Here is a 14,250-nt window from a genome sequence, read left to right on the forward strand (position 1 = left end):
TTAGATCTCCCCTGCTTCGCGCTCTTCAGAGCTCCTCCTGTCTTCTGATCTGCCATTAGCGCTCTCATAGGACCGCTTCTTATCTTTTCGATCTCTGTCACGAGGTGATCTGTCTCTTGAATTCCTGTCTCTGTCACGTGATGCTAAGTCTTGGTCTCTGAATCTTTCTTTTGAGGATCTGAAAAATATTAATTTAAGGAGCAAAATGTGTTGGGGAACCCAAAATCCAAGAGAAAGAATCGGATAAATATTAAGGTATGACTGCTGAAGACATACAGAATATATCCAAGAAAGACAAGAGTCAGTGTTCTGACAGAAAAGAGCACTACCATATTTGATAAGGGTCTATCTAAAACAAAGACATGGGTGAAAACAGATAAGGGTGAAAAACCATATTCGAAAATAAGAATTTATAGGACATTCTCATTCTGAGAGGCAATCAAAAAACCTTCTCCAATTCATAGCAAATGCATTTAACATAAGAATTATAGACAATAACTTAAAAAAGCAAACCATATTATCTTATTTTAAAATATATAATAGAATGTAGATCCCACATAGGATGGAAATCAATGTCTTAAACAGGGGCTCTGCAAACTTTTTTTGCTGTCTGGTCAGAGTAAGTACTTGAGGTTTTGAGGTCACATACAGTCTCTGTGGTATATTCTTCTTCCTTTTCTTTTTATCAACCCTTTAACAATGTAAAAACCATCCGTAGTTTGCTGGCTATACAAAAACAGGCTAGGGGGCCAGATTTGGCCTTGCAGACAACTTAGATAAGAAAACTACTCATTTAATGACAAGGTAACCATTCATTATTTTCAAAATGTGCTTTACTCCTCCTGAGTTAGCTCATTCAACCAACAAATAAAAATCAGGATGGAAGACAGAGAAAGACAATCACACTATTATAAATCTTGATTAACCATGACTGTTTCTTTTTTCTTTCTTTTTATAGCAATGGTGGAAATTTATTGAGAAACAAGAACAGACTCCCACATGGGGAGGGGAAAAGAGTCCCACAGCACAGATTCCCAAGTGGGGAGGGGGAAAGAGTCCCCAACCATGACTGTTTCTTAATACCACCTCTCTATTCCCACACCCAACTTCAACAAAGTAAATAATAACAAAACAAGCTCATATCAGAGATTCAGTCAGTAGAAAAACCAAAGGACATTACGGGATCAGAATTAATATGGAATTTTCTATACTTTCAACATCTAGAATGAATCAGTACCACATATATTTATTTCATTCTTTATAGGTGACATAATACTTTTACATAATTATTTCACTTAACCCATGTTCAGAATTTGGATCTGAGGCCTGATTAAGTAATACTTTCAACTTCTATGGCAGGAAAAAACTACTACTATACTCAGTTCTAGAAATATAGTTAAAGAGGATTAAACTAAAAAGGTTGAAAGATAAAGTAATGCCAACTTTGAGCATTCTGCTTAATTAAGGTTTTAATGAGCTTAATTTAAAAGTGATGTGTAAAAAAAACACAGTACACATCTGGCTACATTAATCCTATCCATACTTCATGAGAATGGAATATGGAGATGACGAGTTAGAGGTCAGTAATAACTGAAAATCAACTATGAGATGAGCATCAACTAATGCTTTGTGAGAGATTACAATGCCTATATACTAGCAATTTCCATTCACTATTTCACTCAAATTACCAATAATCCTAATAAAGCAGGTATTCTTACTATCTATCTCTACCTAGTAGATGGGGAAAGAAAGGTAGGATAATTAAATTACTTGGCCCAGGCCACTGAACCCAACTAATCGGACTCCAGGGTCTGCACTATAGGAAGTAGGAAGCAGGAGAATTGAAAATGGCCCTCATTTACCAAGGGTAACTGTTGCAAGGGAAAGGTCACAAACAGAATATGCTTATATCAGACCAGTATTTCAGCTGAGGCAGGGGAACAACAAATCATTAAAAGACTCTTAACTTAGACTTTTACCTTGAAAATTAAACTCAAATATATAGCAATAACTTATAACATGTAGGTTTTAATAGCAACTTTCCAATAATTTTTGGTAAAACAAAGACTATTACTTTGAAAGAGAGTAATTTGAATATGAAGATTAGAAGTGCTCTAGAGAAAAGCAAAATTTTTACAAAAATAATCCTCTTTAGGACATGCTGAAAATTTAGTAGAGGTATCAAGTGTATGGTGGGAAAATGTCCTATACAACTTCATGAATGCAGGAAGCATTAAGGACTAGAACAACACAATCTCAGAGAGTAGCCCTTCTATCTCAACCACCATAAAAGAGGTGACAGACACCAGAAACAATGAAAGGTGGGCGGGCTCTCCAGCGAAATTGTCTAGACCATCCATCAACCAGCAGAATGATTCCCAAAATTTACAGTGCAGTTAAAATTTTTTTAAATGCATTTTTCTGGGCATGGCACCATGCCTACAGTTTTAAGAATTTGAGATAAGTGGCAAATCACACTATCAGAAACTATCCCTTATATAAATTCCCTGCTCATTCTCTACCTTTGCCTGATAATCAGTCATCTTTTCCTACCTGGCTTTACCTATTCAAATGATACCCACTTTATTCAAGTTTTATCTACTACCTGAGCCATTTTTTTATTGCTCTGGAATAAACATCTACACTCCTGTATTACTCTATGACATACAGTTTAGCACTTTGTAATATGCTAGGTTTTATATCATTCTGTTGTCCAAGATGTTAGTCCTGTGTTCTAACTCACTTGAATAAAGTTGCTCAACTATGTTATATTTGGTATTTTTTACTAGACCTACCGTAGAAAGTATACAGTTCTTCCTGATTAAAGTCACCTTAAGAACTTCTTGGTTTGCTAAGAGAGTAGAACTTAAATGTTCTCACCAAAAACAAAAGAGAGAGATAAATATGTGAGGTGATGAATGTGCTAATTAATTAATGGTGAAAATGCTTTTGTAATGTACCTCAAATCACCACAGTGCACACTTTAAATATCTTAGAATTTTATTTGCCAATTATACCTCAATAAAGCTGGGGAGGAAAGACTTACTTGGAACAAATCAAGAATATAATAAATATTGATTGACAGCCTATGAACTAACTCAGCTTGTGAGTGGTTTCAGGGAATGGCTGGTTGGGAATAAAATAAAAAAAAACAGAAAGTTTAAACAGCGTTATGTGGATTCTATCATGGTTTTTATGTAGCATAATCCATAGACAATTTAAAACCAGTAGAGACCAGGAACTCAAAAAATTATATGCATGTTTAAGAAGAGTTGCCAAGGCCCGGGCCAGTGTTGCTCAGTGTTTGAGCATCGACCTATGAACCAGGAGATCACGCACGGTTGATCCCCAGTGGGGAGCATGCAGGAGGCAGCAGATTGATGATTCTCTCTCATCACTGATGTTACTCTCTCTCCCCTTCTCTCTGAAATAAAAAAAAAAAAAAGTTATCAAGAAAAAAAAAAAACAACCTAAAGTGTGGCTTATGCTCCACAGAAATGAACTAGCTTAAGGACCATCGTGTAACCTGAGACACTTTGGGAGTTTGGTCTATATAGACAGAGTACTAAGGCTTCACCACATTGTTATCCTTTGTCCCGATGAAATTTCCAGGTCCTTAAACTTACTTTACCCTGGGTCTGCACTCCTTGTATCTTGTGAATTTTCATGTCAAGGAAGAAGTCTAACTTCTTTAAGATTCTGAATCTGCCCTGTCAAGCTAACTGTATATAACAATGCATACCTATTATGCAGATTAAACAACAATATACTAGAATGTGTCTGCTCTGCGGAAGTGCACCAGCTCAAAGAAGTATGGAAAACAATGTCAAACAAAGCTGAACAATTCAATGAAAGGACTGCTCAGAGCCCCTAATTCATCAATACATACAGAAAAAAAACCTCTAAGACTATTGGTACCTAAAATTATTTGCCCATGAAGTACGTCGTCGTCCCCACCCCCACCCCCCCGCCAAAAACACACCACGCAGAGAAAAGCATAACCTCTGCACATATTTGTTCCAAATGTCTTACTCTGGCTCATAAGAATATTCTTCCTGAACTACCCATACAATCAGGGAAAAAACTGTTAATACACCCACACACAAATGTGTACATATTACCAGATGCAAGTTTCAAACCAATAGTATTCCAATTCTAAACCATAAAGGTAGTTCCATGTCCTCTTATGGACACCTCAGTACCTCCTCCTGGATCGCTCTCTGCTTCTGTCTCTAGAACTGTGCCCACTTCTCTGGTGGCTGCGGCTGCGACTTCGGCTGCTAGAACGAGATCTGTGGCGATGGCGCTTCTCTCGAGATTTAGACCGAGTTCTCCTCTTCCGTTCTCGTGACATGGAGCGAGATCGATGTCGGCGATGCTCTCTGGACCTGGATCTACAAAAAACATTTGATTTACATTTTAGCTTTGTCAACACTACACTGCTCATTGACTAAAGCCTCTCTTTAAACAGAAACTATCCCTTAGTAGCTTTGCTTAATGCCAATTCTATTCAAGTCAACTAAATCCACACTGAAACTGCTGGTATCCCATATAATCCTATAAAATAAAAGGCTAATATGTAAATCGACCGAACACCAGAACGACCAGTTGCTATGACGCACACAAAGGTCAATCAATAGTGTATAAATTTACATCAGGAATATAAAAAAAGGAAACCAATCTATATCACTACTACACATCAGGGATTGTATTATCTAAATGCTTTATGGAATGAATTTCATTTAAACTTCTAAGACTTTTAGTATACTTTAGATAAAGCAGGTACCTGATGGACATGGATAGAAGGGAGGAGACTTGAAAAAAATATTGTTTAGAATAAGCTTCAGCTCTCTGGATTAGAGAGGTTTTGTATGACCACTCTAATCCAGAGAGCTGAAGTGGCTCAGTGGTTGAGCGTTGGCCTATGAACCAGGGGTCATGGTTCAATTCCTGTTCAGTGCACACACTCAGGTTGCAGACTCGATCCCCAGTGGGAAGCATGCAGAAGGCAGCCAATCAATGATTCTCTCTCATCATTGATGTTTCTCTCTCTCCCTCTCCATTCCTCTCTAAAATCAATAAATAAAAATATATTTTAAAAAAAGAAAGAAGTTTGAATGTCCACAATATGCCTAGTCACAGTGTAATCCAAACAGAATAAGACAGCCCGTCTAGTGTGGCTCTGTGATTTAGCATCGACCTATGAATCAGGGGATCATGGTTGGGTTCCTGGTCAGAGCACATGCCCAGATTGTAGGCTCAATTCCCAGTAGGGGGCATGCAGTAGGCAGCCTATCGATTCTCATCATTGATTTTTTTCTCTCTCTCTCTCGCCCTCTACCTTCTTCTTTCTGAAATCAATAAAAACATATTTAAAAAAAAAAAAAAAAGAAGCTAGAAGGAAAAACACTTCTGTAGTCTCCACTTGGTCACAAAACTAACTTGTGTATTGTGTGTGGTGAGGGGATGGCATATGCAGAAGAACTGAGGGAAAACAATGAGAAATAAAGGTATGAAACTTAGAAGAGGCACTTAATATAACAGTACAAAAGCACATTATTCAGGTGTTACATGTGCAAACTGATTTTATTTTCCAATGATTATTTTGTTAAGTGAACTTTAAAAGCATATAGTGTATGTCAACATTATGGTCAAAGAAAGGCACATACTGTGGACATAACAACCATAATTGAACAGAATATTTCACACTTGAAAAAAACATTTCTGGCCCTGTCCAGTGTGGCTCAGTCGGTTGGGCATTCTCTCAAGTACCTAGAGGTTGCTGGTTCAATTCCTGGTCAGGGCACATGCCCAGGTTTTGGGCTCGATCCCCAAAGGGGCGTGTAGAGTAGCCAATCGCTGTTCCACTTTTACATTGTTTTTCTTTCTCTTTCCCCCTTCCCTTCCTCTCTATCTAAAAATCAATAAAAAATATTTGTATTACATTTTTATTGATTTCAAAGAAAGAAAGGGAGAGGGAGCGAGAGATGGAAAAATTAATGATGAGAATCACTGACTGGCTGCTTGCTACACACCCCTTAGTGGTGATTGAGCTCACAACTTGGGCCAGGAATCAAACCATGACTTCCCCATTTGTAGGCCAAGGCTCAACCACTGTGCAACACCAGCTAGGCAATAAAAAAAGATTTTTAAAAATATTTCTGATATAGCCCTGGCTGGTTTGGCTCAGTGGATAGAGCGTTGGCCTACGGACTGAAGGGTCCCAGGTTCGATTCCGGTCAAGGGCACATGCCTGGGTTGCAGGCTCAATCCCCAGTAGGAGTTGTGCAGGAGGCAGCTAATCAATGATTCTACCTCTCCCTTCCTCTCTGAAATCAATAAAATATTAATTATATTTTTATATATATATATATTTTTTATGAAGCAGGGGGAGCCCTAGGCGATTTGACTCAGTGGATAGAGAGTCAGCCTGCAGACTGAAGGGTCACAGATTCAATTCCGATAAAGGGCATGTACTCTGGTTGGGGCACCTTTGAGAGGCAACCATTTAATGTCTCTCTCTCACATTGATGTTTTCTTCTCTGTCTCTTCCTCTCCTACTCTCTCTAAAAATCAATGGGAAAATATCCTCAGGTGAGGTTTAACAAAACAAAATTATTTTATTATCCATACTTCTTTGAGCTGGTGCACTTCCGCAGAGCAGACACATTCTAGTAAATTGTTTAATCTGCACAATAGGTATGCATTGTTATATACAGTTAGCTTGACAGGGCAGATTCAGAATCTTAAAGAAGTTAGACTTCTTCCTTGACATGAAAATTCACAAGATACAATTTTATGCAGGGGGAAAGAGCTTAAAATTCATTCAATACAAGTTTTGCCAAATGTTATTTTGGTTAATCACTCATTTTGAGCTATTACAATAAATCCATTTCTTTCAATGTATTACTTCATTTATCTTTTTAAAGTTATCCATCATTCAAAAAATATTTACTGGATGCCTAATGCACCGTTCTTGGTACTAAGAAGATTGTGCTGCAATTACACGGATGTGCAAGAGTAGGTTTATAGTTGTAAGGGAAACACAGAGTTTATTCTTATATTATTACTTATTTATTACTGTATTTTCTACACAAACAATTGTAAACCTACTTTTGACCAACCCATATACGTATTCCAGATATGTGGGCAATAAATAAAAATAGGTCAGGTAGTAAAAAAAGAAATGGAGTATCTTTGGAGGACTTAAACAGAGCTGACATAATTTATTTCACTTATACAAATAATTTAAATATTTTTTTCAACAAAGGTAAGCAGCTTGCATTAACCAACCAATAAACTGAATAGTATCATCATTTAATGCTTATACTTCTATTTTAGATTTGAGAAACTCACAACATAAATTAGCTAACCCAACTGGTCCTCTTTATTTACTAATGTCTTAGCTTTTTAGTGTTTTAAGCAGAAAAATAACTGAAAGGTTAAAAACCACTTAGGGGCATCCAAAAAATGTAAGGTTTTGGTTTTTTTTTTTTTTTTTTTGTAATATTTTTATTGATTTCAGAGAGAAAGCGAGGGATATATAGAAACCCCAATGATGAGAGAAAATCATTGATCAGCTGCCTCCTGCACGTCCCCTACTAGGGATCGAGCCTGTAACCCACGCATGTGCCCTTGACCAAAATTGAACCCGGGACCATTCAGTCTGCAGGCCGACGCTCTATCCACTAAGCCAAACCAGCTAGGGCAGGTTTTTCTTTTATAAAGACAAATGCTCCTGTTTAGAGGGAAAAGTTCTCGGGAAATAGTTACTCAATACAGTTAAGAGTACTTGGAATGTTTTTTTTTAAAAAATGTCATCCAAACAAGAGGAATACTAGGATTTCAAAAAGAATGAGAAAGGGGCCGAAACTGGTTTGGCTCAGTGGATAGAGCGTCGGTCTGCGGACTAAAGGGTCCCAAGTTCGATTCCGGTCAAGGGCATGTACATTGGTTGTGGGCACATCCCCAGTGGGGGGTGTGCAGGAGGCAGCTGGTCTATGTTTCTCTCTCATCGGTGTTTCCAGCTCTCTATCCCTCACCCTTCCTCTCTGTAAAAAATCAATAAAATATATTAAAAAAAAAAAAAAGAATGAAAAAGGGCATTCTAGGTGGGAATAAATTCATGAGAAAGAGTCAAGGATAAGAATGAGAATGGCAAGTGAAGAATTAAGAACGATAAAGCACACCATGTTTTCCCACCTTTCTCAGATAGAAAACAATTACCAGTAGCTAGTAAAAATTGTAAAGAAAGGCTTCAAAAAGCCCCCAAATATGAAATCCGTAAGTCAAAGAAAAGTGTTATCATGTCCTTTTCCTCCTTAAGGCTGAAAGTGCCCCTTTCAAGCTTTTTGTGATCAGTTACCAAGGGTAAGTACTAACTCATATAAAGTCAAGATGGAGGCATAAACTAAACATTTTATTTTTAATATGTTTTTATTGATTTTTGAGAGAGAGAGAGAGAGAGAGAGAGAGAGAGAGAGAGAGAGAGAGAGAGAGAGGGAGGGAGGGAGGGAGGGAGGGAGGGAAAGGGAGGAGAGAGAAAAACATTGATATGAGGAACAGCGATCAGCTGCTTCCCGTTTGCACTTCGACAGGGCATTTTCCTATGTGCCCTGACCAGCAATCGAAATGGTAACCTTTCAGTGCACAGTACACACTGGCCAGGGCTGAACTAAACATTTTAGTTTCCCTTACTAATCCACCATGAACCTCTCATTCAAAAATGTATCCAATTATTTAACCTACTTACATTTTCAACAGGTACCTCTCTTAGAATGTTTCTTAGATGCACCACCCAAATTTATTTAAAAAAAAAAAAATCCTGTCACATATTTACCCTGAGCTTCTAAATGAGATTTTAGAGAAATACTCTGGCCCTAGCTGGTTTAGCTCAGTGAATAGAGCATTAGCCTGCAGACTGAAGCGTCCCAGTTTCAATCCTGGTCAAGGGCACATGCCCGGTTGCAGGCTTGATCCCCAGGAGGCAGCCAATAAATCATTCTCTCTCTCATCATTGGTGTCTCTATCTCTCTCTCCCTTCCTCTCTGAAATCAATAAATTTTTTAAAATAATTTAAAAAAGTAAGCTAACTTTGCTTAAAAAAAAAAAAGTGCACATAAATGCCAATTAAAAAAAAAATAAAGACTCTAGCCCAGCCGGTGTGGTTCAATGGTTGAAAGTCGACCTATGAACCTGGTGACTGATCTCCAGTAAGGGGCATGCAGGAGGCAGCCACCAATTTATGATTCTGATCATTGATGTTTCTATCTCTCCCTCTCTGAAATCAACAAAAATTTAAAAAAATATTCTGAAATGTTTTAAGTTTTCCCCCTAACTCCAGGGCACTGTTTATATAATTTTACTTTGATAAAACTAAACTATAGTGCATGGGTATCTTCTGAACAGTTTCTTCTTAAAAGATATTGCTTGAACTTGAACTATAAAAATATTAAGTGTACTAATCTATTCTCATTCATTTTTAAAAGGCATTTTATCTATAACACCCATATTTGAAAAAAAACAGCTTCACTACTTAACTTGTATTATACCTACCTTTTGGGATTCTTGCTATGTGATCGAGACCTAAAAAAACAAAACAAAACAATCTATTTTTTAGAAAAGTAATTATAAATGAGAATAAGTATGCTGGGCTATTAAAAATTACATTCTTCCTGATTTGTAATTTTTATATTAACTTTATAAATATAAGGCATGTGTATTCACAGAAACATTTTCAAAATACACCACGAACTCTACAGACTTCCCCACCTTGGCATATGAATTCTCTTAACCTGGCTCTTAACACAGTACATCACAACTCACTAATTCTCCAGAAACCACTTACTTTCCAACCCTGGAAAAATTCTTTGGTATTTCTATCTGTCATTTCTTCTTTCCCTCTGGGAACAGAGTAAAATTTCTATGATCTGAGTTGCATACACTTTGGATCTGCAAACTCATACTATAATCCCTAGAACACCCAAATCAATCTTACACCGTTTCCCTCCCCTCCCTCCCTCCCTCCCTTTCCGTTCTTCTCACCCAAGGATATGTTTTATTGATTTTTGAAGAGAGAGGAAGGGGTAGAGAAAGAGAGAGAAACATCAATGTGAAAGAAACACTGATCAGCTGCCTCCTGCGTGTACCCCAACTGGGGGATTGAACTGGAAACCTTTTGGTATACAAGATGACACGCCAACCAACTGAGCCACCAGGCCAGGGGACACAACATGTTTAACATGACACATGACACTTACATAAAACACTCTTACATTTCCTAGCACACAATTAACACTCAATAAATAGTAATAGCCAATATTATATTTTTTTTGTGGAGACTATATAGATGGTTGAAGCATGGCTTTGGAATCAGCCTGATGTTTCAACTCTGGTTCCACCACTCACCATCTGTGTGACCTTGGCAGACATATATATTCCCCTCGGCTTAGTTTGTCATTTGTAAAAGAAGGATAGTAATATCAATTTCAAAGGGGAATTGTAAGGATTAGATGAACTGCTAGAGATAAATTCTTAGCACAGTGCCTGGAAAATGGCACTCGGTAAGTAATAGTAATTTTTACCATTGCCTTTTTCAGTACCATAGCTGGAATCCTATCCTGTGTAATTTTGAACTTACTTGCAATTTCCTCATCTTCCATACTTAGCTAGAATACTTAAGTTCATATACAGATTAAAAATTTTTAAGAAGCATTACTGAAATACATTGCATTTATAATTATCGTTTAAAAGAATTTGTCAAGTGGCAACAGAAAAGATGTAATGTACTTTCTTGTCATCTACAAATGTGAAAATGTAGTTCAGCAAAGAATACTTTTTTCTCATTTGCTTTACCTCAGTTGAATCATTTATATTAATGGCACTACATTCAGTTGAATTTTAAGTTAAACTGAGATTTCTAATGCCATTTATATTGTTTTAAATATTACAGTATTGGGCAATATCACCATCAGAGCACACAAAAGAGAATAGAGCTAAAGCTCTGAGGTGAAATTTATGATAAATGAAGAACATATTCATCAATGGAGGAATGACAGCACTTCCCCAAAGAGGAAGATGGCCCAGCCAGCATGGCTCAGTGGCTTAGTGTTGACCTATGAACCAGGAGGTCACGGTTTGATTCTCAGTCACAGCACATGCCCGGGGTTGCGGGCTCGATCACAAGTAGGGGGTGCAGGAGACAGCCAATCAATGATTCTCTCTCATCATTGATGTTTCTTTTCTATCTCTTTCCCTCCTGAACTCAATAAAAATATTTTAAAAAAAAAAAAAAAAAGCTAAGAAGTTGGAATGACCTATACATATTATCAAGGGTAAGGCATTTAAATTTCAGAGATGTGTAATACAATTAAGGGAACATTATAAATTAGAACTACAGGTGAACCATTTGTGGCATACCTGCCCATCCTAAAATTGTCGAAGTTATGAACAAGACATACAAAGAATGTTGCCACCAGAGCAGAGTACCAAGCAATTTGTTGATAATGAATAAAAGTAACCCAGAACATTTAAACATTGTAAATATGAAGAGTTATATGATTTTATCAACCAATACCAATATAAAAATAACTATTAATACCAATTAAAAATAATTTACCTATTATTGAATTAATAAACATTTTTAAAGTTTATAGCTCCTAGAATTGAGTGTAGAATGAAAGTAAATTTAATTAATAAAACAAAAAATCCAAACCTTTTATCAAGCATAAAATACATCATAAAAATAGTTCCATGCCAACCTGGTACAAATCTATCCCATCATGAAAATCAGGGGGTTGGAAACAGCTTTTTTATATAGCTTATAAAACAAAGATGTGACTCTCCCTTTATTACCTCTTCCATACACTTTGAAGGAAAAAAGGACCTTGACTTTAATGGCCATTACGTTAACATACTTGAACAAACATTGTTTTGCATGGTAGCATTTTAAAGAGTAAACAAAAATTTCCCATGTCTACATTTGTTAACATCTAAAATCTTATACCACACACATCTCAAATTAGAAACAAGGATTTTCAACTTCAAATACTTGGACTATTTCAATTCATTACTCCATACCTCCTCAACTTTTCCCTTTCTTCTCTCTCCCTTTCTTCTCTTCGCTTCAGGCGTTCCTGGTTTCTTTTCTCCTGCTTCTCAGCTACAACTCTCTTAAAAAAAAAACAACAACTAAGTTTAAATAGTAATAAATGAGAAGCATTATTTATTGGGTCCATTCTTAATGAGCATTATCCTAAACTTTAGCCAGATCTGGTTTCCAATATTGTACAAGTAACATCAAAATCTGCTAATAACAATTCAATATTTTTAAAATATATTTTATTGATTTTTTACAGAGAGGAAGAGAGAGGGATAGAGAGTTAGAAACATCGATGAGAGAGAAACATCGATCAGCTGCCTATTGCACACCCCCTACTGGGGATGTGCCCGCAACCAAGGTACATGCCCTTGACCGGAATCGAACCTGGGACCCTTGAGTCCGCAGGCCGACGCTCTATCCACTGAGCCAAACCGGTTTCGGCAATCTTTCCTCTTTTTGTAAAATTTATAAAATTTCATGGTCCTCCATGACTTCTTCTACTTTTTTTAAATTTACTTATTGATTTTTAGAAAGAGAGAGGTGGGAGAGGGGGAGAGGGAGAGAGGGAGAGAGAAACACTGATTTGTTATTCCACTATTTGTGCATTCTGCTTGCTTATTGTATATACCCTGACCAGGGATCGAACTCGCACCTTGGCGTATTAAGATGACACTCTAACGGAGCTACCAAGCTAGGGCCTTCATGACCTCTTAATATTTGAAAATTAGTTCTATAAATTTTTTCTCCTCTGAATACTTTCTAGCATTATTTTGTATTTTTTAAAAGAAATCAACCATTATAAATCACAAGTTCCCATGCTCTATGATTTCCAATATAGAAATGTTTTCTGTCACTTCCAATACCATCCTGATGCTGCTGTTTTAAAAACAGTAAAATGCTAAACTGTCCTGTTGCAAGGTCTATCTGCAAAGACTCCCAAGTAGGTACCATTTGCTATACTGAAACTCATTTTGTCATTTTTTTAAAACTTACCTGAGCGAGATCATCTTAGCTACTCAGAATACAGAGAGCCCACTATTAACTACAATATTCATCAATCTGTTTATGTTTGCCTCCTCAGAAATACCTTTTCTGTTTGCTTATCATCTCAATAGAACTCAGCAGATGAGTAAGAACTTGTTGCCTCTCTCAGAATAGCTTACTTATTTGATAGTGATTGTCCTTTTTTTAAAAATAGGTTTCATTCTAACTCCTTTCAGAAATGGGGACAGGAGTGTAAAATAAAACTAGAGGTCCTATCAGCTTGCTATATAGTGAAGAACTGTAAAATATTTCAACTAAATATTCGGTTCATTTTCTCAAACTTCCTTTAGAGTAAATATTATATTATTTTATAGAAAAAAAGAGAGAAAAACTTAGGGGACTTTGTATAAAAGAATTAGTTTAAAACCAGTTTGCAATATTTCTACTCCATCATATTCAACTACTACCTCCAAGAATAGGGGAATAGTATTTAAAGGTCTGTCTCTCAAATATTATCCATTAAACCAGCTGGTATCTCCATTTGAAATCCTACACTATCCAGTATGAATTGTGAAAGAGACTCACAGTCAAGATTACTATATGAAAAGACAACTAATACAGATCAAAAGAATGAATGGTTAAATTAGATAAAGTGATATTAATTTAACAATATACCTTTAATTCTTCAAGCTTCTCTCTTATTTCAATAAATCCCAGGTGCAGTTTACCCCCAAAATGATCAGCCAGTCGTCTGTCATTATCATGAAGACCTAAATAAGCAGAGCAGACTTCACAGACTCGAAGTTTCTGCTGTTGGAAACTGGAAGCTGGCATAGAATTCCGATACACTTCCTAGACAAAAGTGAAAAACAATGTTCATAAAACTTCAATGAACATCAATCAATTAAACAAAATACACTTTTCTAAAGAACAAAATGTTTTCTAATGAATACACAAAAGCATGGCTATTTTGTCATGAAAATTCTAGATTCCCCATAACCCCCCATCCTCTGTCTCAGGACCTCTTCACTAGGAATAAAAAAAATTGGAGCCCCAAATACTTTTTACCAAGAACTACTGTATCTACCATGATACAGAACACAACTTTCTGAAAGTTTTTCTCAATGTTCTGTTTTCTATAATTTTTGTTAAAAATGAGCTGTAGC

General features: G+C 36.6%; 1 protein-coding gene across 11 annotated transcripts in view; it reads right to left on the reverse strand.

The window, feature by feature from the left end:
• LOC307107955 (putative RNA-binding protein Luc7-like 2) overlaps positions 1-14,250 on the reverse strand; it is a gene marked incomplete at its 3' end in the record, with an annotated part of 85,322 nt that continues 71,072 nt past the window's right edge. For 9 of the 11 annotated variants that reach the window (XM_079785538.1, XM_079785536.1, XM_079785540.1 and 6 more), the window contains 5 exons: positions 13,760-13,936; positions 12,079-12,170; positions 9,556-9,585; positions 4,203-4,394; positions 1-178 (listed from right to left, as the gene is read on the reverse strand). In XM_079785538.1, the coding sequence (XP_079641664.1) occupies positions 1-178; positions 4,203-4,394; positions 9,556-9,585; positions 12,079-12,170; positions 13,760-13,936 (669 nt within the window). The remainder of the gene's footprint in view (positions 179-4,202; positions 4,395-9,555; positions 9,586-12,078; positions 12,171-13,759; positions 13,937-14,250) is intronic. The other 2 variants (XM_079785539.1, XM_079785544.1) reach the window with 1 other exon arrangement.

Source organism: Cnephaeus nilssonii (assembly GCF_951640355.1).
Source record: "Cnephaeus nilssonii genome assembly, chromosome: 12".
NCBI classification, from domain to species: Eukaryota; Metazoa; Chordata; class Mammalia; order Chiroptera; family Vespertilionidae; genus Cnephaeus; species Cnephaeus nilssonii.